The following is a 25214-nucleotide window of genomic DNA, read 5'->3' as shown; positions in this document are numbered from 1 at the left end:
ATAGAGAAACTGGCAGAATAGAATGGAGTCTTTACAGAAAGCAGGGTGTGAGGATGTATAGACAAGATAACTGTGGGAGTCAGTGGGTTTGTTATGGATATCAGTGGCCAGCCTATCCCAGAAATGGTACAGAGATGTTGTGGAAGGCAAGGGAGGAGTCTGTGATGCATCAGGTAAAGGCAAGGGAAGGCTGGAAATTGAAGGCAAAATTGATCATTTTCTCCAAGTTCAGACAAGGGAGGGAAGCAGCATCAATGATGTAATTGATGCATTGGCAGAAGAGCCGTGGGTAGGACCCGAGTAGGACTGGAACGTGGATTTACTACTTTAGCCAACATCATGCAAACATTGCAATACCTGATTTGATCACTGCTGCTGTGGAAGCTTGCTGTGCACAAATTAGCTGCTGCATTGCCCTACACTACAACAGCGGCGACACTTCAGAAGTTCTTTATTGCCTGTGAAACAAGTTGGGTATCTTGAAGTTGTAAACAGATAAAATGCAAATGAAAGTCTTATCTCTGTCATTTAGACTTTAGTTGGGCAAGGTACAAAGTGGATTTGACAGGATGGAATCAACGACTTCAGGAGGCGGTGAAATTTTGTCAGAAGGAAAAGAATTAAAAACACTTTCGAGAAGCATTCTGTTTTTAAACAGAGCATGTTTGCAGTTTTTTGACACATTCCAAAAATAAAAATGAGCTGCATTTTACCCACTGAATTAATCTCCTACAAACTTGTGAATCGCAAGCTTGTCTGTGGGACATTTTCTTGCACAGCTTCCCACTGGTTTAAATAGAACTTGTCTACAACACATGATCTGAGATTACTGACCTTGCCATTTTGAAGGGGTGATCGAAGATATCTGACACTGCTTTTTGATTCTTCTCTTCCAAATCTTTCACCTGCCTGAAGGAAATGGTATTAACATTGTACAGCCAATCCCAGAATCCAAAGCTGTAGAATTCCTCACTATCCTTAATGTTCCATCCTTCCTACAATCTACAGCATTTATAATGATGTGGACATTATTCTCCATTCTATTCCCTTCGATCCTTGTGCACTGTGGCACTCGATCATGCATCTTGGTTTCCCACTAAAAGTCAGATGGATTAAATTTGTGCTTCTGTATGAGGCTTGATTGTATTTCTGTGGGTCAACAGATAATACACATTTCTGAGACAATAGACCGTAAGTTCAAACCCCACGCCTGAGGCTTGCTCTCACAATCCAGGCTGACAATGAGGTATAATGGACTGAAAATTGCAATATGTATTTTGTCCACTTGAGGCTTCCAGTCACACATGTGCCAGCAGAGAGAGTCTGCTCAGAAGAGATACTAACCAAGAAGGGTCCAGGTTTAACAGTTCATGAACTTCTAATTATAAATATCTGAATGTATAACTGCTTCTGCCCCAAGAACCTAACTTGGGAGAGTGCTGTTCTGTCAAAGATGAGATGTTAAAACAAGACATTATCTGCTCTTTCAGGTGTAAGTAAAACACCCCATGGCACTTGTTTTGAAGAAGAGTGGGATGATTCTTCCTACTGGCTGAACCAATACTTAAGCAACAACAACAAAACACAGATGATTCGGTCATTAAGCTTTTGCTTTTTTCAAGGCCTTGCCAAGTGTTTCCTAACTTACAGGAACTATTATATTTCAAAAGCACTTTGAACTCTCCCAAGATTGTAAGAATATAAGAATAGTCTCATTTATCAAATTGGGGGATGATTGTCTTGATAATGTGAATATCTCCCAAGTGTCCAGCTGCTATAGCATTGGGGATCCTAGGACAAGACACATTATAGGCTATGCTAATGTATATATTACACTGATAATGCAAAGGAGACCTTTGTCAAATAGACCATTGTGACAAACCTGCCCTTCAATGTTGGGTTCTCAGAGTTGAACCAATTTAAAGATTCCTGCCAATTTAACATACAAGTCAAATCCAACCTATTTCAACTTTACATTTGGTGGCTTTCTTAATACTGGATAATACTTTGAATTACACAGAATTTACAGCACAGAAAAAAAGTTCATTCATCCCATATCTCACTTTCACTTAAATATCTCTACACTATTTGCCTCAGCTAACTTATATGGTAATGAGTTTCACAGTCTATTGGCTCTCAGCGCAAAACGGGTTAAAGATCTTTCTTATCTGGTCTTCTTTTAACTCATTGTTATCATCTTTTGCTTTTTCTGCTTTCATTAGCCTTTGCAAACAAAAACACTAATTGTTTATTTTCATCCCTTTTTCCTCTCTCTTGTCTCAAAGACAGGGTTCATTAAATGCTCAGAGGGGCACCTGGAATCATAAACTGATATAATACATAAAAATGTCATTCGGCCCATTACGACTGCACCCAATCCAACTGGTGTTTCTTACAGGTGGGAGGCTATGGTAGTCAAAAGACAATCCAACCACATATACCACAGGTCAGATATCACAGGCCTTCTAAGCTTGTCATCACCAAATGTTCATTCAAGTACATCCCGTCTCAGCTCACTAGTCAGTAAACAGGAATGGAGATGATCAATAGCTGACTTTCATCTTCATATAAAACAGGCATTGAGATCAAATGAGACCTTCCCCTACTGCTACTCCAGCTTAGCTCAGTAGATCAGAACTGCATGGTCAATGCATATCAGCAAAAGAATCCTTGGCTTGGGTCCCTTCCCTCATGAAATCAGAAGGCTTGTAAGTGACCCAAACTGAGATCTTTGAAATGGTTTAAGGTTTGATACAGTGGATATAAAGAGACTGTTTCCTCTTGTCAAAAAGCGCTTAACTAGAGGCCATTGATATAAGAAAATCACCAAAATATCCAACAGGGAATTGTAAAACACCTCTTCACCCGAACAGTAATAAGAACATGAAACTTGTTACCAGATGAAATGTTTGAAGTGAATAGTTTAGATTCATTGAAGGGGAATCTAGTCAAGCCTATGAGAAAGAAGACAATTGGGACAGTTTGAAACTAGATTAAGGTGAGAAAACAGACAGATGGATACTTTAACGTAGTATACACAGCAGCATGCACTAGTGAGGCCAAATGACCAATATCTGTGCCAAATATTCTGTAAGCTTGAAACGTTCCCTCTCCACATAACTCAGCATCAAGGTCAACTTCTGTTGGTTATAATCCTGGATACTTTATCACATGACCCTCTTACTTTCAATCACTCTGCCTCATTATATGGTTTCCTCTTCCTATCTGAACTACTTTTAGAATAAGTTAAAGTGTTAAAAGAAAATGAATGGAATACATTATGCATTTTTCATGTGCTCCTGTGATTTTTCTGCTGGGATTGGAGGGGGTCTGGTTGCTCATAAGAGCCTCCTGAAGATTAATGTTCTCTTTCTGGAAACTCCAGGGCCACCCTGGAGAATTTGTGATCCAACTACCACACTGGGCAGTGCTGAGACCCCCAGGTTTATTGAGACAAGAATCTTCAATGCATTTCTCATATGAGTACAAACCTTGTTGGTTTCTGAAGCCACTCGAGAGCATTTAGTGAAAAACTTCGACTCATCTTTTTGTGAGTAAAACTTTGTATCCATCTAAAAGCAAAAGCAAGAGGGTGCAGTTAATAAATGTCATAGCCTTTAAGAAATTATCCACTGTAACAATTCACAGGACAACAGCAGTTACTGAGCAAGAGCAAGAATATATAAACACAGTGAGAATCACTCATCTCAGACTCTAACACAAATAAAAAGATTTGACACTCTCACGCCCCAAAGACTTTACAGCCAATGAACATACAAATTAGGAGCATGAGTAGGCCATTCAGCCCCTCAAGCCTGCTTGAGTCATTCAATAAGATGACGGCTGATCTGATGGCAAACTCAAATCCACATTCCTGCTTTCCTCAAGTGTAGCATAAATATGAGCATGCACTGGTTGGACTGACTGGCCTGCTCCTGCACCAGATATTCTACATAATTAAGCCTATCACCTTCCCATAACTCAGTAACACTGAGAGTTGCCAATGGTCACATATTTCTGCACACTTCATTAATAACCCTCTTCACTTTCAATCACTGTTTCATTAAGCGGCTTTCCTCTTCCTTTCTCCAAAACTTTCAACTATTTTGTTCAAAACACTCACCACCTTCTGACAGAAAATATTTTGTTTCATTTGTTTTAAATGAATGAATTCTTGATTTATAAACAGTGACCCCCGGTTCTAAATACTCCCTTAACAGAAAACATCCTCTCCCCGTCTACCATGGCAAGACCCGTCAGAATCTTATATGTTTCAATGTTTCAATCAGATTACTTCAACCTTCTAAACTCCAGCAGATAAAAACCAAATCAGTCCAAACCTTCCTCATCACACAATCCACTTGTCTCAGGTATTAGTCTGGTAAATTTTCTCTAAGCTGCTTCCAATACATTTACATTCTTGTTTAAAACTTCCTCACGGAGATCTTTAAAAGTGCTTTCACTGTTGTAGTGTAGGAGATGTAGCAACTATAGAATCATAGAATCCCTACAGAGCAGATGCAGGCTATTTGGCTCATCAAGTCTAACCAACATTCCAAACAGCATCCCACCGAAACCCACCCCTTACTTTATCCCTGTATTTCCCATGGCTAACCCATCTAACCTACACATCCCTGGACACCATGAGCAATTTAGCATGACCAATTCACCTGACATCTTGGGACTGTGGGAGGAAACCTGGGAGGGGACCCTGACGGAACCCATGCAGACATGGAGGGAATGTGCAAAATCCACATAGGCAGTCGCCCAAGATCGGAATCAAACCCGGGTGCCCAGTGCTGTGAGGCAGTTATGCTAACCACTGAGCCACCCTGCTGCCCTGCAACCAGTCTGCACACAGCCAGCTCCCACAAACTGGAGTGCAATAATTGTCAGATTATGTTTGCTAGTGCTATTGGTTGAGGAATAAACGTTGGTCTGACACCAGGGCAAATACAAGATAACAAAGTGTGGAGCTGGATGAACACAGCAGGCCAAGCAGCTTCTCAGGAGCACAAAAGCTGATGTTTCGGGCCTAGACCCTTCATCAGAGAGGGGGATGGGGAGAGGGTTCTGGAATAAATAGGGAGAGAGGGGGAGGCGGACCGAAGATGGAGAGAAAAGAAGATAGGTGGAGAGGAGAGTATAGGTGGGGAGGTAGGGAGGGGATAGGTCAGTCCAGGGAAGACAGACAGGTCAAGGAGGTGGGATGAGGTTAGTAGGTAGGAAATGGAGGTCCGGCTTGAGGTGGGAGGAAGGGATGGGTGAGAGGAAGAACAGGTTAGGGAGGCAGACACAGGCTGGGCTGGTTTTGGGGTGCAGTGGGGGGAGGGGATGAGCTGGGCTGGTTGTGTGATGCAGTGGGGGAAGGGGAGATTTTGAAGCTGGTGAAGTCCACATTGATACCATTGGGCTGCAGGGTTCCCAAGCCGAATATGAGTTCCTGCAACCTTCGGGTGGCATCATTGTGGCACTGCAGGAGGTCCATGATGGACATGTCATCTGAAGAATGGGAGGGGGAGTTAAAATGGTTCGCGACTGGGAGGTGTAGTTGTTTGTTGCGAACCGAGTGGAGATGTTCTGCAAAGCGGTCCCCAAGCCTCCGCTTGGTTTCCCCAATGTAGAGGAAGCCACACCGGGTACAATGGATACAGTATACCACATTGGCAGATGTGCAGGTGAACCTCTGCTTAATATGGAAAGTCATCTTGGGGCCTGGGATGGGGGTGAGGGAGGAGGTGTGGGGGCAAGTGTAGCACTTCCTGCTGTTGCAGGGGAAGGTGCCGGATGTGGTGGGGTTGGAGGGCAGTGTGGAGCAAACAAGGGAGTCACGGAGAGAGTGGTCTCTCCGGAAGGCAGACAAGGGTGGGGATGGAAAAATGTCTTGGGTGATGGGGTCGGATTGTAGATGGCAGAAGTGTTGGAGGATGATGCGTTGTATCCGGACGTTGGTGGGGTGGTGTGTGAGAAATAGGGGGATCCTCTTTGGGTGGTTGTGGCGGGGGCAGGGTGTGAGAGATGTGTTGTGGGAAATGCGGGAGACGCGGTCAAGGGCGTTCTCGACCACTGCGGGGGGAAGTTGCGGTCCTTGAAGAACTTGGACATCTGGGATGTGCGGGAGTGGAATGCCTCACCCTGGGAGCAGATGCGGCAGAGGTAGAGGAGTTGGGAACAGGGGATGGAATTTTTGCAGGAGGGTGGGTGGGAGGAGGTGTATTCTAGGTAGCTGTGGGAGTCGGTGGGCTTGAAATGGACATCAGTTACTAGCTGGTTGCCTGAGATGGAGACTGAGAGGTCCAGGAAGGTGAGGGACGTGTTGGAGATGGCCCAGGTGAACTTGAGGTTGAGATGGAAGGTGTTGGTGAAGTGGATGAACTGTTCAAGCTCCTCTGGGGAGCAAGAAGCGGCGCCGATACGGTAAAACCAGGGCAAATACCCTGGTTTTCTTCAAACTAATGACTTGGGGTCTTTGATAACCACCTGCGAGTGGGCAGGTATAGCACTGATTTAATGTTCCACCTGACAAGCAGTGCCTCTGACAGTTGTGCATTGGAGTCTCAGCCTAGGGTAGGAATTTCCCTGTGGGTTTCTGTGCTTCTCAGGCTCAAATGTAGGAAGTCACAAGCCTGCATTACATGGAAAAATCACTCAACGTGACTGTCGTTGGATTACCTAATTAATGGCAACGAGGTAGGCCTGTCATCTAATAGGGGAACGGAGAGAAAAAGGATTTGTCTGCCCAAGTACATTAGGACTGCAGAGCAGGTTTATAAGATTGTTTCGAAACAGTCATTGTGGTATTAATTATAAGAAGAGAGAGAGGGACATTGAGTACAAAGCAATGAAGTTATGCAGATATTTTATGAGGGTTGGCTGTTGAAAGATGGTGGGAGGGCAGTCGAAACTGGGGGTGTGAAGAAGTGGGGGAGCTCAATCAGAGGCCTGTCAGCTTAAAAACAGCAGCAACCAGGTAAGTGAAGGTCAGCACGCTTCAAAATGGAGCTTGCCAACCTTTTAAAAGGTTAAATGACAAAACACCTTCGTAGCCAGATCATCATTGTCATGGATGGGCAAGGGCCCTTTCACTCGGCACTGCTGCACCCAGCCAGGCAGAGAGGTGACATACAGCTTGCCTGGAATGACAACCCCTGGCTTACCACTAAGAAACTATCTCTAAGCCACTCAGCCAGCCCAACTTCCCATGGAAACCTGAAGACAGACTTGAAAATCCCAGTTAGTCACCATTAATTGTCCTTAACTGGCTCTTAATAATCCTGATTGGTGACCCATTGTGCACAATGCCTATACAATAATAATTCAGCAACCTGATAGAGTAAGGAAAATGTGATGCTGTCAGCAACATTACTTTCAGCACCCTAATCAAACCATTTGTTTATTTACTCATGACTCAGACAGTCACATAGTAGTAGAGAATTTGGGTATTGTTGAAGAAAAGAGACATGCTGTCAAACTTTTCGTTTTGTACTCATCAGCATAGATACGAGAATGTCAAATTTCAAAGACAGCAACAATTTCTTCTGCATGAGAAAAGGGGGCTGGTCAGCAAGTTGACTGGTTGAGGTGTTGCCCTGGAGAATGCATTAAAGTCCTTGATGTTTTTGTTTAATTGAATAAAGTCTCAATGCTTGAAAATATTCCTTACTCCTGCAGCACAAACAAGCATTCTTTTCTTAAGTAGCGTCGATTGTTCCCTTTGAAATTTGGTCTTCTGGCTCTAGTCCTGATGAGTGTGATTTGAAAAGCTTCAATAATATTTGTCTTTTTTTCAGTCATACTCATGATCCGCAAGTGATTCTGCTACACAGCTGAATACGGTGTCACGTGAAAATAAGATGAAGTTCCAATGAATACACAGTCGACTTGTGTTTAAGTTCCCAGGATTCGATTCTTGGTCAGCATTTATCTCCAGTCACAAAGGGGCATTATAATTGGCTTTTGGGTGAAACGGACAAGAAAAATGAATTTAACCAATGATTTGATTAAATCACTGGAGGTAATATGAACTAAATTAAAGGAGATAGAGGAACAGAGAAAATGAAGGATTTGCTGCCATAAATACTCAAAGATCACGAGGCAAGTGCGTAAGATTGTTTCAAACAAGTGTGTGGGACCTTGATTATAAATAGAAAATGGAAGCATATGAACATACAAACAAGGAACAAATGTAAACCATCAGTCCTTTGAGCCTCCTCCACCATTCATTAAGATCATGGCTGATCTGATTTCGACCTCAAGATATTTGGCAAAAGAACGAAACAGGAGGTGCGGAAACTTTTATTTAATAGTGAATTGGCATGCAGTCACTGAAACGGCAGTGGAAGCATTTTAAATGGCAACTTTCAAAAGAGAACTCGACAAACCACTTGCTCAGGAAAATTGCAGCATTTTGAGAAAGAAGCAGGGGAGCAGGACTAATTGGGCAGTTGTTTCAGAAGACCTGCATTAGTCTGAATGGTCACCTCCTATTCTTGTATCCCTGTTGTTTCAGGAAAGGATCAAGCATAAAGTGGCCCCTAACACAGAATAAAGCAGCCTGTAAACTCTCAATGTCACAGTTCACATGTGATGAGTAGCCAATTGGCAAGATATCAGAAAATAGCTGGCAAACAGGAGAAAAATCCATTTCTTTCAACTAAATTACACAAAAAGCTTTCAGAAAAGTACCCAATTTGAAAGAAACATAAACAATAAATGTCTCACCGTATTGATGAGATATGTATTGATTTTTCACTTTAGTTTCCAATGTTTTTGAAGAGATTTGTTTATTTAGGCCCCTGTCAGTCTGAAAATAAGGGTTCAATTTCTAAATAAAAACCAAAAGAACTGCAGATGCTGTCAATCACGAACAAAAATGGAAGTTGCTGGAAATAGTCAGTGGTCCTGTCAGCACCCGTGAAGAAAAAAACAGAGTTAACATTTCGGGTCATCACTGGACGTGAAACGTTAACTCTGGTTTTTTTCTTCATAGATGCTGCCAGGCCTGATGAGCATTTCCAGCTACTTCAGTTTTTGTAAGGGCTCAACTTCAGTAGTTTAAAAACTAAGGTCATTCCTAGATACCTACTCCAAATTTATTCCACCTCTTTCGGTTCTTTCCTTACCTTTACACCTGTCTCAACATTGTTCTATTCTGGTCTCAATGCTTTTATCTTCTTCCATGTCTCACAATATATTGATGCTCATACATCAATGGACAGGAGCGCTGCAGACTGGACTAATTGTGCTCAATTCAAATACATCACACCTAAACTTCACTGAAACAGGGCAACATTTTCATCATGTAAGGTCACTCTTTGGTTGACCTAACCCTTCCGTTTACTAATCAACGCAGAACTTGAACATTGTTAAAAAGAGATACATGTTGTTGAAACTTTTCATCTAGCACTCATCAGGTCAAACACAAGAATGCCAAATTTCAAACAATCACAACAATTTATATGACGGGAGAAAAGGGAGTTGATTGGTTAGTAAGTTGACTCTACGTGACTAAGGCATTGCCACGGAGAAAGCAAAGGGTACTATAGCTCTCGGGTAATTCAAAACAAGTTGCGAGGTTTTCAACATAAAAACAGTAGCTCCTTATGAACACTATGAAGTTTCTGATTCAGGCAATCATGTGGGCTGGTTTCTAAACCAGGTGGCATGGTGGTGGTTTGCAATGGCGGCATGGTGGCTCAGTGGTTAGCACTGATGCCCCACAGAGCCAGGGACCCTGGTTCAACTCCAGCCTAAGGTGACTATCTGTGTGGAGTTTGCACATTCTCCTCATGTCTGTGTGGGTTTCCTTTGGCTGCTCTAGTTTCCTCCAACATCCAAAGATGTGCAGTCTAGGTGGAGTGGCCATGCTAAATTGCCCATAGTGCCCAGGGATGTTTAGGTTAGGTGGATTATGCAGGGCAATGGGGGTGATGCTCTTCAGAGGGGTGGTGTGGACTTGTTGGGCTGAATGGCTTGCTTCCACACTGTAGGGATTCTATGAAAACTTAGAAGAAGGGGACTGTCCTTTGGAAGATAACAGACATAGTAAATTGACTTTTATTCTTTGGAGAATGAGAAGCTACCTCAATGATACAGACAAGATTTTGATGGGGTTTGATAGGACGGATGCTGAAAGCTTATTTTCCATTGGTTGGCAAATCTAAAACACAGGGACAGTCTCATGATAAGCGGCTGATCATTTAAAAATGAGATGAAGATAAATTACTTCACCCAAAGAGTTCTGAATCTTTGGAATTCTCTAACCCAAGAGGTCAGGGGCATGCTCCATCACTGGATATGTTTAAGGCTGGGATCTCTCATGGCAGCAACAGATATGGGGAGTGGGCTGGAGAGTGGAACTGAAGTCTGAAAACAGCCACAAATTGAATACTGAATGGTGCAACAGACTCAAGGGACCAAATGGTCTACTGCTGCTCAAATTTCTCCTGTTCCTTTGTGAATAGGAGCAAGTCTTATAGAACTTGTTTTATCCTAGTACTTATTGCAGATTCTAGACAAATCGATTTCTACACAATACTGGTCTTCAAGAAATCACATGTGTAGGAAAGGAGATAAAGCCTAGAAATTCAGGCTGAGCCATCCTTTTGCAAAGGAGCCATGGCAAGATACATGGGATAAAGACATTCACAGACTTTATCTGGAAAAGGTCGGTCAAGAGATTCAGGACTTCCTACTATAACACACCTTATCTCTCTTTTTTTTAAACCATCCTTAACACCAACCCCTTTGATTATAGCTGATAATCTCCTTCTATGTCTATTTGTCAGTTTTTGACAATTTTGTGTAAGCACCTTGGAATGTTTTACATCATTAAGGATGCCATATAAATGAAAGTTACCAATGTTATAATGACAGCGTACACTAAATCCAGTTTTAAAGCAGATCCCCTGCTATTCATGTGCCATCTTCCTCCACCAGACTTTTACCGGGTGTCCTAAAGCACATCCGGGACTCTAAGTACATAATATAATACATTTGTAGAACATGTGTCACAAACCTTCTCATATGAATTAGTTGAAGGAGTATCTCGGTCTTTACTTTTCAGCAAGTTGGAAAAAGACTGCTGAGGGATTTCTCGATTGGTCTGGAAGGGAATATTGCAAACAATGAAACTTCCTTGTCTCTCTGTCCTCCCATCTTCTCCCAATCAGTTGTTATTAGACATTTTTGACGCCAACCAATAGGTGAGACTAAAGCTCCTGCAGACAACTGATGGCTCCCACCCCCAGTAGCTTTCACGTGCCATTGCAGCAAAACTCATTTGAACTAACAGGGAACATGATACTGCTTTTTATGAAACACTAATGACTGATGTCTGCTTCCCAGCTAGAGTTTACATTCTCTGATCTATTGACCCTCTGAGAGAAAACATTTCTTCTCATCATTGTCTCAAATTGGAGATGTCTTATTTTTAAACCGTGTTCTCTCGTCGTCCATGTTGAACAGGGTTGAGACACAGGATCACTGAATATTTTTAAGGAGGAATTTGACATTCATTGGCATTCCGTTTGGGTGCCACCAGGACCATTCAGCTCCTGGTCTCATTACAAGGCAAAAGTCAGGATTATGACGGAATACTCTACATTTGCCTGGATGAGAACAGCCCCAAGATCACAGTATAATGGGACCTTAATCTGATGGGCCAAGAGGCGATGAAGTTTCAGATTGAGTTTAATTTATATGAATGTGAGGTGCTGCATTTTGGAAAGGCAAATCAGGGTGTGTCTTATACACTTAATGGTAAGGTCTGGAAGTGTGGCTGAACAAAGAGACCTTGGAGTGCGGGTTCATAATTCCTTGAAAGTGCAGTTGCAGGTAGAGAGAATAGTGACGAAGGTGTTTGGTATGATTTCCGTTATTGGTCAGTACACTGCATCCAGATGTTGGGAGGTCATATTGCAGCTGTACAGAACACTGGTTAGGCTATTTTTGGAATGCTGTATTCAATTCTGCTCTCCCTGATATAGGGAAAATGCTGTAAAACTTGAAAGGGTTCAGAGAAGATTTACAGGAATGTTAGCAGGACTGGAGGGTTTGAGCTACGGGGAGAGGCTGAGTAGGCTGGGGCTATTTTCCTCGGAATGTCGGAGGCTGAAGGGTGACCTTACAAAAGTTTATAAGATCATGAGAGGCATGGAAAGGATGAATAGCCAAGGACTTTTCCCGAGGTTAGGGGAGTCCAGAAATAGAGGGCATAGGTTTAAGGTGAAAGGGGAAAGATTTAAAAGGGGCCAAAGGAACAACTGTTTCACACAGAGGGTACTGCATGTATGCAATGAGCCGCCAGAAGAAGTGGTGGAGTCTGGTAGAATTACAACATTTAAAAGGCATCTAGATGGGTATATGATTAGGAAGGGTTTAGAACTGCTGGCTAATAGGACTAGATTAATTTAGGATACCTGGTCAGCAAGGACGAATTGTACCGAAGGGTCTGTTTCCATGCTGTATATCTCTATGACTGTATGACTACTACACTCAAGAAACTCCACATTGTCCAGTGGGTGGTGGGGATCTAGAACTCACAGTCTCAAAGGGCAAGTGACCAGAAATTATGCCGAAATACATAGATATGCAATCGTAGTCCTGTGACCTATATGACTATAGATCCAGAACTGAAAATGGGATGATGCTGGATGGTTCTCTGTCAACTGGTATAGTCTCAGTGGGCTGAATGGCCTCTTTCGGTGCTGTAAATTCCATGATGCTACGATCACTCATGCAACAGACTTCATTTTACAAAACAAGCTTCTAATTTTTATTCCAAACCATCATTTTTATCACCCAATACCCACAGTGAATTTCCTTTAAGTCTTATGCACGATGACTGTTAACAATCATCTTCTGGCATCTTTATCATCCTTTCATAAGTTTTGAAGGCACGTCCTTGGAGGAGGGGGAGCTTCCTTAGAGCAGCCCCTGCTCTGCCATCTCAGTATACCGACAACTGAACAGTGGAACAGTACAGACAATAACCTGCCCATCTGACCAAAGAACATATCGTCAACTGAAAAGGAGACAGTAAGGACAGCAGATGCTGGAAGGCAGAGTTTATAGGTGTGAGGTTGGAAAAGCACAGCTGGTCAGACAGCATCCAAGGAGCAGACAAGTCAACGTCTTGGCCCATCAACTGAACAGACTGATCAAGAGATAGCACGGTGTGAAGCTGGATGAGAGGGGCATCAGAGGGGCAGGAAAGCTTGCTGTTTCGGGTCAGGACCCTTCTCCAGAAATGGGGGAGGGGAAGGGGATTCTGAAATAAATAGGGAGACACGGGGAGGTGGGTAGAAGATGGATAAAGGAGAAGATAGGGTGAGAGGAGACAGACAGGTCAAAGAGGTGGGATTAGAGCCAGTGAAGGTGAATGTAGTTGGGGAGTTAGGGAGGGGATAGATCAGTCCAGGGAGGACAGGCAGGTCAGGGGGATGGGATGAGGTTAGTAGGTAGGAAATGGGGGTACGGCTTGAGGTGAAAGGAATGGTTAGGGAGGCAGGGACTAGTTGGGCTGGTTTTGGCATGTGGTCAGGGGCGGGGAGATTTTGAAGCTTGTGAAGTCCATACTAGTTTGCCAGTGGTAGTCGTGGAAGTTGAGTCATTAGTGACATTTAAGTGACTGCTGGACATGTACATGGACAGCAGTGAATTGAGGGGAATGTAGGTTAGGTTAGTTTTATTTTTTGGATTAGGATTATTCCACGGCACAACATCGTGGGCCGAAGGGCCTGTACTGTGCTGTACTTTTCAATGTTCTATGTTCTGATACCATTGGGCTGCAGGTTCCCATGCAAAATATGAGATGCTGTTCCTGCATCTTTCAGGTGGCGTCATTGTGTCAATGCAGGAGGCCCAGGATGGACATGTCGTCTGAGGAGTTTGGGGGGGTGGGGGGTTGGGGGGTAGTTGAAATGGTCCACTACTGGGAAGTGCAGTTGTTTGTTACGAACTGAGCATGGGTGTTCTGCAAAGCAGTCCCCAAGCCTCCGCTTGGTTTCCCTGATGTAGAGGAGGCCACAATGGGAACAGCGGATACAGTATACCACATAACAGATATGCAGGTCAACATCTGTTTGATGTGAATGTGTAGCACTTGCTTCGGTTGCAGGGAAAAGTGCCGGGGTGGTGGGGCTGGAGGGGTGTGTGCAGCGGACAAGGGAGTCACGGAGAGAGTGGTTCCTCCGGGAAGCAGATAAGGGTGGGGAGGGAAAATGTCTTTGGTGATGGGGTTGGATTGCAAATGGCGGAAATGTCGGAGGATGATGCGTTGGATTTGGAGGTTGGTCGGATGTTACGTGAGGATGAGGGGGATTCTGTTTTAGTTATTTTTGTGGCTGGGGGTGTGAGGGATGAGTTGCGGGCAGTGCAGGAGACACGGTCAAGGGCATTTTCGATCACTGTGGAGGGGAATTTGCAGTTCTTGAAAAAAGAGAACATCTGGGATGTGCGAGTGGAATGCCTCATCTCGGGAGAAGATGCGGTGAAGGCGAAGGAATTGGGAATAGGGGAAAGCCTTTTTACAGGAAGGTGGGTGAGAGGAGGAATATTCTAGGTGGTTGTGGGAGTCGGTAGACGTAAAATGGATATCAGTTTCCAGGTGGAAGCCGGAGATGGAGACAGAGAGGTCCTGGAAGGAGAGAGAGATATCAGAGATGGTCGAGGTAAACTTAAGGTTTGGGTGGAAGGTGTTAGTGAAGTGGATGAACCGTTCGAGCTCCTCGTGGGAACATGAGGTGGCGCTGAAACAGTCATCAATGTAACGGAGGAAGAGATGGGGGATAGGGCCAGCGTAGCTTTGGAAGAGGGATTGTTCCATGTACCGTACAAAGAGGCAGGCATAGCTTGGGCCCATGTGGGTACCCATGGTCAACCCCTTTGTCTGTAGGAAGTGGGAGGAATTAAAGGAGAAGTTGTTGAGGGGGAGGACGAGCGGATGAGGGTGTCAGTGCAGGGGGACTGGTTGGGTCCCCGGGACAGGAAGAAGCAGACGGCCTTTAAGCCATCTGCATGGGGAATGCAGGTGTGGGTGGGCTGAATGTCCATAGTAAAAATGAGGGGTTGGGGATCAGGGAATTGGAAGTTCTGGAGGAGGTGGAAAGCATGGGTGGTGTCATGGACATAGGTAGAGAGTTCCTGGGCCAAGGGGGAGAAAATGGAATCCAGATAGGTGGAGGTACGTTCGGTGGTGCAGGAGCAGGTGGAAACAATGGGTCGACCAGGGGAGTCAGGTTTGTGGATTTTGGGAAGGAGTTAGAAGCAGGTGGTGCGGGGTTGGGGAACGATGAGGTTGGAGGCTGTGGGTGGGACGTCACCTGAGGTGATGAAGTGGTGCTCGGGGTGGGGTCATGATCCGAGTGGGGGGGGGTATGTAGGAGGAGGTGTCGGAGAGTTGGCGCCTGGCCTCTAATGTAGAGGTCAGTGCGCCATACTACAACTGCACCTCCCTTGTCCACGGGTTTTGTGGTGAGGTTGGGATTTGAGCAGAGGGCTGCACGTTCTGCAGGGGAGAGGTTGGAGTGGGTGAGTGGGCTGGAGAAGTTGAGGCGATCAATGTCCTGATGACAATTAGAGATGAAAAGGTCCAGGGAGGGTAGGGGTGGCGTCCTGGAGGAGGGGGCGGTGTTGGAGGCAGAAGAAGGAGTCAGTAGACTGATCAAGACATTTGATCCAGACCTTCAGAGTATCCTATGCACTCTCATCCTGCGTACTTCTCACATTGGAGACTTCTATTCAATGACCCCGGTGCGTGGGATAAGACAGTGGCCTCCTAAGACAGGGATTGTGGGTGACAGTCCCATATGGGGTATCTGATTTGGGGTGGCACCGTGGAATGGTGGTTAGCACTGCTGCTTCACAGTGCCAGGGATCTGGGTTCAATCCCACCCTTGGATGACTGTCTGTGTGGAGTTTTCATGTTCTCCCTGTGTCTGCGTGGGTTTCCTCCAGGTGCTCCAGTTTCCTCCCGCAGTCCAAAGATGCGCAGGCTAAGTGGATTGGCCATGCTAAATTGCCTGTAGTGTTCAGGGATGTGTAAATTAGGTGGGTTTACTGGGGCTTGGGTCTGGATGGGATGCTCTGAGGATCGGTGTGGGCATGTTGGGCCGAAGGGCCTGTTTCCACACTGTAGGGATTCCATGATGCTTCCTTCCGAAGATATATGAAGCCAACACAACTGGATATCCCATCATATCAGGCAATGGGACCTTGTGTGAGAATCTCACTGACTATGTCAAGGAGATCTTGAAACCCATTGTACAAGGAACCCTGAGCTTCTGTTGCAACACTACAGATTTCTTACAGAAACTCAGCACCCACCGACCAGTCAAACCAGGAACATTCCTCATCACGATGGACATTTCAGCACATGACACCAGCACCCCCCCCCCCCCTCGAAGACAGCTTCACTGCAACAGCCTCAGTACTTAATACCACCAACGGCCAATTTCCAGACACCATCCTATAACTCATCTACTTCTTCCTCAAGCACAACATCTTCACCTCTGACAACCAGTTCTTCATCCAAACACATGGAACAGTCACAGGGACCAAATGTGCACCCCAAAATACCAACATTTTCATGTACAAGTTCAAGCGAGACTTTGTTGTTGTGCAGCACCTCCGATCAATGTTATACACCAGATACATCAACAGCATTTTCTTCCTTTGGACTCATGGCGAGGAGCCTGAAACAACTACATTGTGATATCAAACAGGTTTTATCTCACCGTCAGACTTACCATAGACTACTCTTTAGAATCAGTCTCATTCTTGGACACATGCATTTTCATCAAGAATGGACACCTCAGTGCCTCACTCTATCACAAGCCCACGGATAACCTCACGAGATGGATTTCTCTAACTTCCACTCTGAACATGTTAAAGAAGACATCCCCTTTGAACAAGACCGGAACATACACAGGATGTGTTGCGATGATGAAGAATGTGACGGATGCCTAAAGATTTTGAAGGATGGGATATGATGCTCAACCCATCGATTGCCACTTCCAACGAGCCACAGCAAGAAACCACAACAATCTCCTTCAGAAGACAGACATAGGATATGACTGATAGAGTACCCTTTGTCGTACAGTACTTCCCCAAAGTGGACAGACCACACCATGTTCTTTGTAGTCTTCAACATGTCATTGATGATGATGAGCACCTCACCAAGATCATCATAACACCTCCATTTCTCGCCTTCAAACAACCACCAAATCTTAAACAGACCATCATTCAAAGCAAACCATCTAGGTTTCAGGACAACATCGGCCACAACACTACACAATCCCGTCACGGCAACCTCTGCAAGAAATCGACATGGACACTACCATCACACGTGGGAACACCACCGACCATGTACACGGCAGATACACATGTGACTCAGCCAACGTAGTCTACCTCATATGCTGCAGGCAAGGCTGCCCTGAGGCATGGTATATTGGTGAGACCATGCAGACACTCCAACAACAGATGAATGGACAAGCATGTTCCCTTACACTTGAGTGGTCGAGGGCATTCAGCCTCCGATCTTTGGGTAAGCCTCCTCCAAGGCAGTCTCCGAGATACACAATAACACAGAACTGCCAAGCAGAGAACTGACAGCTAAGTTCCGGGCAAGTGAAGACCGCCTCAACCGTGATCTTGAGTTCATGTTGCGCTAGAGGTGACCCCCACCTCACTGTTCTGTATCTGTAAAATCTTCCTTAGTGTCGTATTTTGACAGCATCGCCTTGATAAATTGTTATGATCTCTCTATCTTAATTAGTTTGTAAACTTTGGATTACATATGACTTTGGTTAGACCCTCAGCGTGCGACTCTTATACCAATGATGTTATTCCACCATTTGGTTTGTCTCCGGTACCACCTTATTTTTAATTTTTTGTAATTATCTCTATGCCTCATTTAATCAGATTATAGGTCATCCCTTCGTTTGTTATTCAGCTGTTGATACTTTACTCGCAATGTCTAACACTTTGGGCCACTTGCAAAGACTTGGTATTCAGCGCTCCATTCACACCATTTGCATGGTCTTTTGGTCTCTCTGCCCTTGATCTTTGTCTGCTCCTAAATTCTGTGTTCTGGGTGCTTGTCCCTCACATCACTTGATGAAGGGGCTGCATTCAAAAAGCTTGTGATTTCAAATAAACCTGTTGGACCATAACCTGGTGTTATGTGACTTCTGACTTTGCCCACCTCAGTCCAACACTGGCAGGTCATCATCTCAGCTTCACCAGAAATCTAAAAATTTGATCCAACATTCTTCAGAGATTGACAGCAGCATCTTGCAATGGTCTCGCGGCTAAGCGTCCAAAGCGGATGGAGGAGGGAATAAAGTAGAGAGGAAAAACAGGGAGGAAGGCACCTGAGCTGATGGGGATTCAGCACGGACTGCAGCAAGACTAAAGAAGAAGGGGGTGTCCACAGACTGTGTCAGGGCTGAGTAACTGACTCAACAATCCCAGTCGTGATCGCCTTTCACAATTAGTGGGCAGAAGCCTTATCCCAAGCTCACTGGGGGTGAACTGTTCTCTTAGTCAATCAAGGAATTTGGATGTCACTGACAAAGCTGGCATTTGTTGCCAATTCCTAAATGACCTTCACAGACAAGATGGTGGTGAGCTACATTCTTGAACTGATATAGTTTTTGGAGTGTACGGACAGCTGTGGTGCTGTCAAGCAGAGAGTTCCAGGATTTTGACCCAACAACAGAGCAGGAACAGGGATGTATTTCAAAGGTCAAGGCTAGTTGTGATATGGACAGGAACTCGCAGTTGGCGCTGTTCCATGCATCTGCTACCCTCGTCCCTGCAGGTGGTAGAGGTTGCAAGTTTGGAAGTTAAACTATAGTATCCCAGGTCTCCTCCAACAGTGCCTTGCAGGTAATACACATAATGCTGCCACTTTGCATTGGTGACGGATGGAGTGAATATTTAAGGTGATGGATGAGTTCCCAATCAAGTGGGCTGTTCTGACCTGAACCATGTCAAATGTTTTGCATTGCATGCATCCAGGCCAGTGAAGTGTATTCCATCACACCTCTGACTTGTGTCCTGTGGATGGTAAACAGGCTTTGGGAGTTAGAGGTGAGTTACTTCTCACAAATCTGACTTGCTCTTGTAACGTTTATATGTTTGATCCAGTGGGGGATACAATGATGGTTAACATTATGGTCAAGGGAAGATGGTTAGATGCTTTCTTCTTGGTTGAGATGGTGCAAATATTACTTTCCACCAATATGCCTGAGACTGTCTGCCGTCTAGGTCTTGCTGCATATATACACAGACTGTTTCAGTTTCTTAAGAGTATTTGCCAAGCATCAGTAAATATCCTGACTCCTAACCTTACGATAAGGGAAAGGTCACCGAAGAAACTAATTAAGATGGTTGGGCCTAGGACTCTCCTCTGAGGAATTCCTGAGAACAAATTTGGCCTGATGTCATGCGCAGTCATTCTCACCTCACTTCCAGAGATCACTTCTTTTCTCCATTACAAGGCTGTAAAATGAGGACTGCATCCTTGTGGCCCCAGGAGAACTCAAACTGAACAGTAATGAGCAGGTTATTGCTGTGCAAGCACTGTTTGATAGCACAGTAGTCAACAATGCTGATGGTCAACAGTACACTGACACAGATGGAAATTTAGCGGATTGGATTTGTCACGTTTTTGTGTGTAGGACATTCTTTGCAATTTTCCACATTGTTGGGCAAATGCCAATGATGTAGATGCCTTGAAATAGCTTAGCTACACGCACAGCAAGTTCTGCAGCACAAGTCTTCAATATTATTGATGGAATGTTGTCCGGGACAACAGTCTTTGTGGTATCCGATGCATTCAACTGTTCCTTGATGTCCCATGGAATGAATCAAATAGACTGGCATCCATTAAGCTTGGGGCCTCAGAAGGAAGCCATGCTGGATTATCCACTTCTGGCTAAAGATGCCTGCAATTGCTTCAGCCCAGTTTTTTACACTGATGTGCTGGGCTCACCCATCGTTGTGAATGGGGATATACGCGGAGCCCTGTCCACCATCATTCATGACTGGATGTGGCAGGACTGCATTCATGACATCTGATCCATTGGTTGTGGAACCACATAGCACTCTTCATCGCACAGTGTTTCCACTGTTTGGAATGCAAGTAGTCCTGTGTTCTTTGGGGCGGCACGGTGGCTTAGTGGTTAGCACTGCAGCCTCACAGCACCAGTGACCCAGGCTCAACTCCCACCTCGGGCAACTGTCTGTGTGGAGTTTGCACATTCTCCCCGTGTCTGCGTGGGTTTCCTCTGGGTGCTCTGGTTTCCTCCCACAGTCCAAAGACGTGCAGGTTAGGTGGATTGGCCATGCTAAATTGCCTGTGGTGTTCAGGGGCGTGTGGGTTATAGGGAGAAGGGTCTGGATGGGATGCTTCAATGGGTGGCACGGACTTGTTGGGCCGAAGGGCCTGTTTCCACACTGTAGGGAATCTAATCTAGCTTTACCAGGTTGGCTTTTCATTTCTAAATATACCAGGAGCTGCTCCAGGCACATCCTCCCATTTATCATGGCATCAGATTGTACACCCAGCTGAGATCAGCCAACTTGACACAAACTGGGAACAACATTTTGATTTTAATTATTTGAATGCCCCAACCACATTGATCTACGGAGCACATTAAAAAAAAGTACTAGGCATTACACTTTGAAAGCTGCAAACGTATCACTTGTGACTCACCTCCTGCTGTTGAAACTTTCTGGGATAGGTGTTACTTTTTCTTGATTCCTCCTTAAACCGATGGGATGTCGCTAACACTCTTCCCATATTTCCCACATTGGCAGAGCTGAATCCTCGGTACGTGTCAGTGACTGGCCTGTTGGAAAATACTCATTATGACCTTAGTCACTGATATTGGTATTATGATAGAATGAGCTCCCAATTTTGGTTTTTGCATCATTTACATTGGAACCACAGGAAGTGGCACAAAAGGACAAGGGCACATCTGCTCCATTGTGTCAGTGCTGGATCTTTGACAGAGCTACTGATCAGTGGTACTGCACATGAACATTGCTGAAAACAGAGTTGTCTTTGAAGCTATTTGTTTAGCACTCACTGAGATAAATGCAAGAACGTCAAATTTCAAACAATCACAATAATATATTCTACTGGAGAAGAGGGCACTAACTGGTTGGAAAGATGATTCTGAATGACTGTGGCATTGTCAATGCAGCAAACAATGGGTACTTATAGGGTCCCCAAACACCCGAGTAATTCAAAAAAGGAAAGTTCAAGGCTTAAACGTATTCTTTCAGTTTAGGCAGATGAGTCACTGTGTACGAATGTCCATTGCTAATAGCAAGGCTAAATGAGCCATGTTTCAAATTCAACTGTTTATCCAAAATTGACTGTTGAAGTAATTATTAGTGTACTCAAGGCTATTCTGTAAACGCTGCCTGATTCCAGAAACACGTATATCAGGAGACACTTAACTTTGGATTTTGCAGGTGTGGGCTAGTATCAAAAGCTGAAGCAACGTGGTGTTTTATTCAGTCAGCTATTATTCATTGAGGTTATTCATTGAGATCTATAGCCTACCAAAGTGACATCCAACTCTGAAATCTGTGTGGAATGCAGAATGTCTTTTTGGACTGACAGCAGTGTCTTGACATGGAAAATACTATTCTCATCACCACTGTGTTGCATGAAATGGCTTGCTTTATCTTTTGTTCAATTTTTTCTTAAATACTTTGCCTCTCCAGAGTAATGTGAAGTAGACTAGGCACTTTTCAGTTCTGACCCAGTGTGCGTTTTTGTGGTAAACAGAGAACAAGTGATCTGATCAGGAGTACATCATCCCAGAGGAATGTTTTGATATGGACTATTTCTGCATCAAACCCATAAGATAATAAAATGGCAAGGGATCTCTTTACAGTATTGCTGTTAATGCCACATTTGGACAGAGAGAAAATGAATTTAAATGTGTTTATTAACCAGTGAAGGCTTGTAATAGACAGGACTGAAGAAACCATTAGAAGATAGCTCACCTAGCACATCAAGGAAAGGCAGTGACTTACACTGCTCTGAATTAAAAGTGAATCTGAGCGTGACATAGAACAGTCCTACACCAGATTTGCTCCATGCCTCGACACAAATGCAAAGATGGATGTTGCCATGGTAATGTCAGAGATCAGAAGGAGACCTTGTGATGTCGTTGGTAGCATCCCTGCCTCTGAACCAGGAACTCTGGGCTCATGTCTCACCAAGAATGTGATAATAAAGGAAGGAGAGTGTGCTCTATGAAACATTTAAAAGGAAATTAAATTGTTTTCTGAAAAGAAAAGCTGGAGAGGGTTCAGAAGAGATTTACCAGAATATTGTTGTGTTTGGTAGGTCCGAGTTACAAGAAAGACTGGGAGTTTTTTCACTGGTGTGTACAAGGTTGAGAGGCGTCCTTTTAGAAGTTTTTAAATAATGAGGGATATAGAATTAATGGTAGTTGTCTTTTCCTTTGGATGGGGGACATCAAGACCAGGGGCACATTTTTAAGGTGAGAGGAGATAGATTTAAAAATTCTTTTACACAGAGGGTAACAAACTTATGGAATGAACTTCCTGAAGGAGTAATGGATGCAGGTACAATTACATTTAATTGACATTTGGAAAGTACATGACTAGGTAAGGTTTTGAGGGATATGGGCCAGGAGCAGGCAGATGGGGCTAGTTTAATTTGGGATTAAGATCGGCATGGACTGGTTGGACTGAAGGGTCTGTTTCTGTGCTGTATGACAATGACTCTATTTGCAGTGCTAATACAGACATGATCATCAAACAGCCTCCTTGAGTCCCATAACAAATATGTAACAACTGGGCTGAACCACTTGATTTTCAACCTGCAAAACAAGACCAATGGCAGAAGGTAAAAGTGGAGAGAGGTTCTGTATCATCCATAAGGTACAAAGAACTATCAGTATTCGTAGACTACAACATGCATGTAAATATGTATGTTACCACAGTAATTACTACACTCTGAGGAACCGCAACATATCTACTGTTGTTCATCCAATTCCCTTTTGCAAATTCCAACTGAATCTGCTTCCACTGTCCTTCCAGACAGTAACATTCCAAATCACAACAACTCATGACCTTAAAAATGTTCTCACCTTGCTTGTTTCTTTTGCCAATTACTTTCAACACATAACCTTGCATCACTGACTCTCTTGCCAGCGTGAACAATTTTTTCACACTTGTTCTGTCAAAATCCTTCATGTTTCAATCCCCGCTATTCAATTTCTTCTTAATCCTCTCTGCTCTAACCTGCTTAGCTTCTCCAATCATTGCAATCTACATCACATAAGTAGGCCATTTGGCCCATCAAATGCATATCAGCCAAAAAAGAGCTATCCAGACTAATCTCATTTTTGAGCTATTAGTCTGTAGCCTTGTGGGTTGTGTCACCCAAATACTTCCTAAATGCAATGAACATTTCTGGTATTTCCACCCTTTTAGACATCATGTGCCAGACTCCCACCACTTCTGGATTAAAAACCTTTCTCCCCAATTCCTTCTAAACCAAAAGTTTTAAATCTATGATTCCTGGCTGTAATGGAAATAGCTCTTGCTACATACTCCATCTGGGCCTCTCACAATATTAGACACTTCAATTAAATTACCCTTGGCCTCCTCTGTTCCAAAACCTATCATGCATCTTTCAAGGCTGCAAGATGCGCTGAAATGTTTCACACCAACAAAATACTTCTGAAGTGCAGTCACTGTTGGAATGTCTGAAATGCAGCAACAAATTTGTGCACAGCAATGTAATGATGACCGAAACCCACAAACAGCAATGTGATGATGACCTGAAAAGCTGTTTTGGTGATGTTGACTGTAGGATAATTATTGACTGGAATATCTGATGTATCTGTCCTGCTTCTCTTCAGAACAGCGCTCTGGGATCTTTGACACCTAGCCGAAAGGGCTGACAGAGTCCCCGTTTATCATGTCATTTGAAAGATAACATCTACAACAGCAAACACCATTCCCAATTATTAATCTTGATTCTCTTGACTTGGTTCACAATATCGTGACTCAGACAGAGGTGGAAATGTTACACACTTTGTTAATAGCCCCAACCCAGGAATTATGGGATGGCTGTCACCGTGAACACTCACTGTCAAGGGCCGTACATGAAGCACGGTCATCAAGGCAACACTCGGGTTGAGAGATTTATTCTGGGATGAGACGACTGACTGTTGAAGATCCAGCAGTTTAGGTCAGTGATAGTGTTCCTACTTGGCAAGAAGGCCCAACTGCCCTTGAGGCATGCCCTAACATGTCTGAACAGATTGATTAAAAACACAGTAGAAGATTCAACAGAATGGCCTTTGAACAGGGGTCCTCAGCAGATTTTACACATGGAAGACTCTGAAAAGCTTCTGTAATGGTGCCACCAATTACACAGAGAATTGGGTACTGAAAGAATAAAAAAACCACCAGACTTTTACACTGTGAGGGGAAACGTCAATTCTGTACGGTCCATCATTCTGAACAGACACAGTGTTCATCAGATGTGTTGTCTCTGAAGCTTCCCAGTAATACAAAGATATAAGAAGTCCACAAAGGAAATGTAAATTGTCACTTCTTGACAAGTTATTGGTCATATATTTAACTCAAGCTAATCACTAAGTTTTGCATTACATAGAATGGATAGTAGGAAAACAGATCATTGGACCAAACTGTGGTTTGTGTCAGTGTTTACTGTCTACAACAGCCCCCTTTATCCTACTTCAATGAATTTGATTTTGATTTGATATATTGTAGTCACATGTACCAAAGTACAATGAAAAGCTTTGCTTGCCAGTAGTATAGATAGATCACAGCAAACAAGGACAAACAGATCATTGGGTGTTTAGGCAGAGCGAGGCATACAGGCTGCACAGGAGGTGCGCAAAGCACAATCAACATTGTTTGAAGTTAAAGAGTCAATTCATCAGTCTAATAAGAGCAGGGAAAAAGATGTTCTTGAACCTGTTGGTGCATGTGTTCAAGCTTCTGTGTCTTCTGCCTGATGGAAGAGGTTGAAAGACAGCATTACTGAGGTGGGAGGGGGTCATTGCTGATGTTGGCAGCCTTTCCTCAGAAATGAGCAATGTAAATGGGGTCCACAGATGGGAGGTTGGCTTCTGTGTGGTCTCTGGTTCATTTGCCAATGGCTGTAAATCACTGTCCTCTAG

At 44.0% G+C, this 25214-nt stretch overlaps 1 protein-coding gene across 6 annotated transcripts in view; it reads right to left on the bottom strand.

Moving 5' to 3' along the window:
- triobpb (TRIO and F-actin binding protein b) overlaps positions 1-25214 on the bottom strand; it is a 285020-nt gene that overhangs the window by 203517 nt on the left and 56289 nt on the right. For 3 of the 6 annotated variants that reach the window (XM_059640825.1, XM_059640830.1, XM_059640827.1), the window contains 4 exons: positions 20723-20858; positions 11018-11104; positions 3492-3572; positions 835-909 (listed from right to left, as the gene is read on the bottom strand). In XM_059640825.1, coding sequence (XP_059496808.1) covers positions 835-909; positions 3492-3572; positions 11018-11104; positions 20723-20858 — 379 coding nt within the window. The remainder of the gene's footprint in view (positions 1-834; positions 910-3491; positions 3573-11017; positions 11105-20722; positions 20859-25214) is intronic. The other 3 variants (XM_059640826.1, XM_059640828.1, XM_059640829.1) reach the window with 3 other exon arrangements.

The sequence above is a fragment of the Stegostoma tigrinum genome, chromosome 38, assembly GCF_030684315.1.
Source record: "Stegostoma tigrinum isolate sSteTig4 chromosome 38, sSteTig4.hap1, whole genome shotgun sequence".
Lineage (NCBI taxonomy): Eukaryota > Metazoa > Chordata > Chondrichthyes > Orectolobiformes > Stegostomatidae > Stegostoma > Stegostoma tigrinum.
Note: the sequence above shows the minus strand (reverse complement) of the source record. Positions and strands in the feature narration are given on the sequence as shown.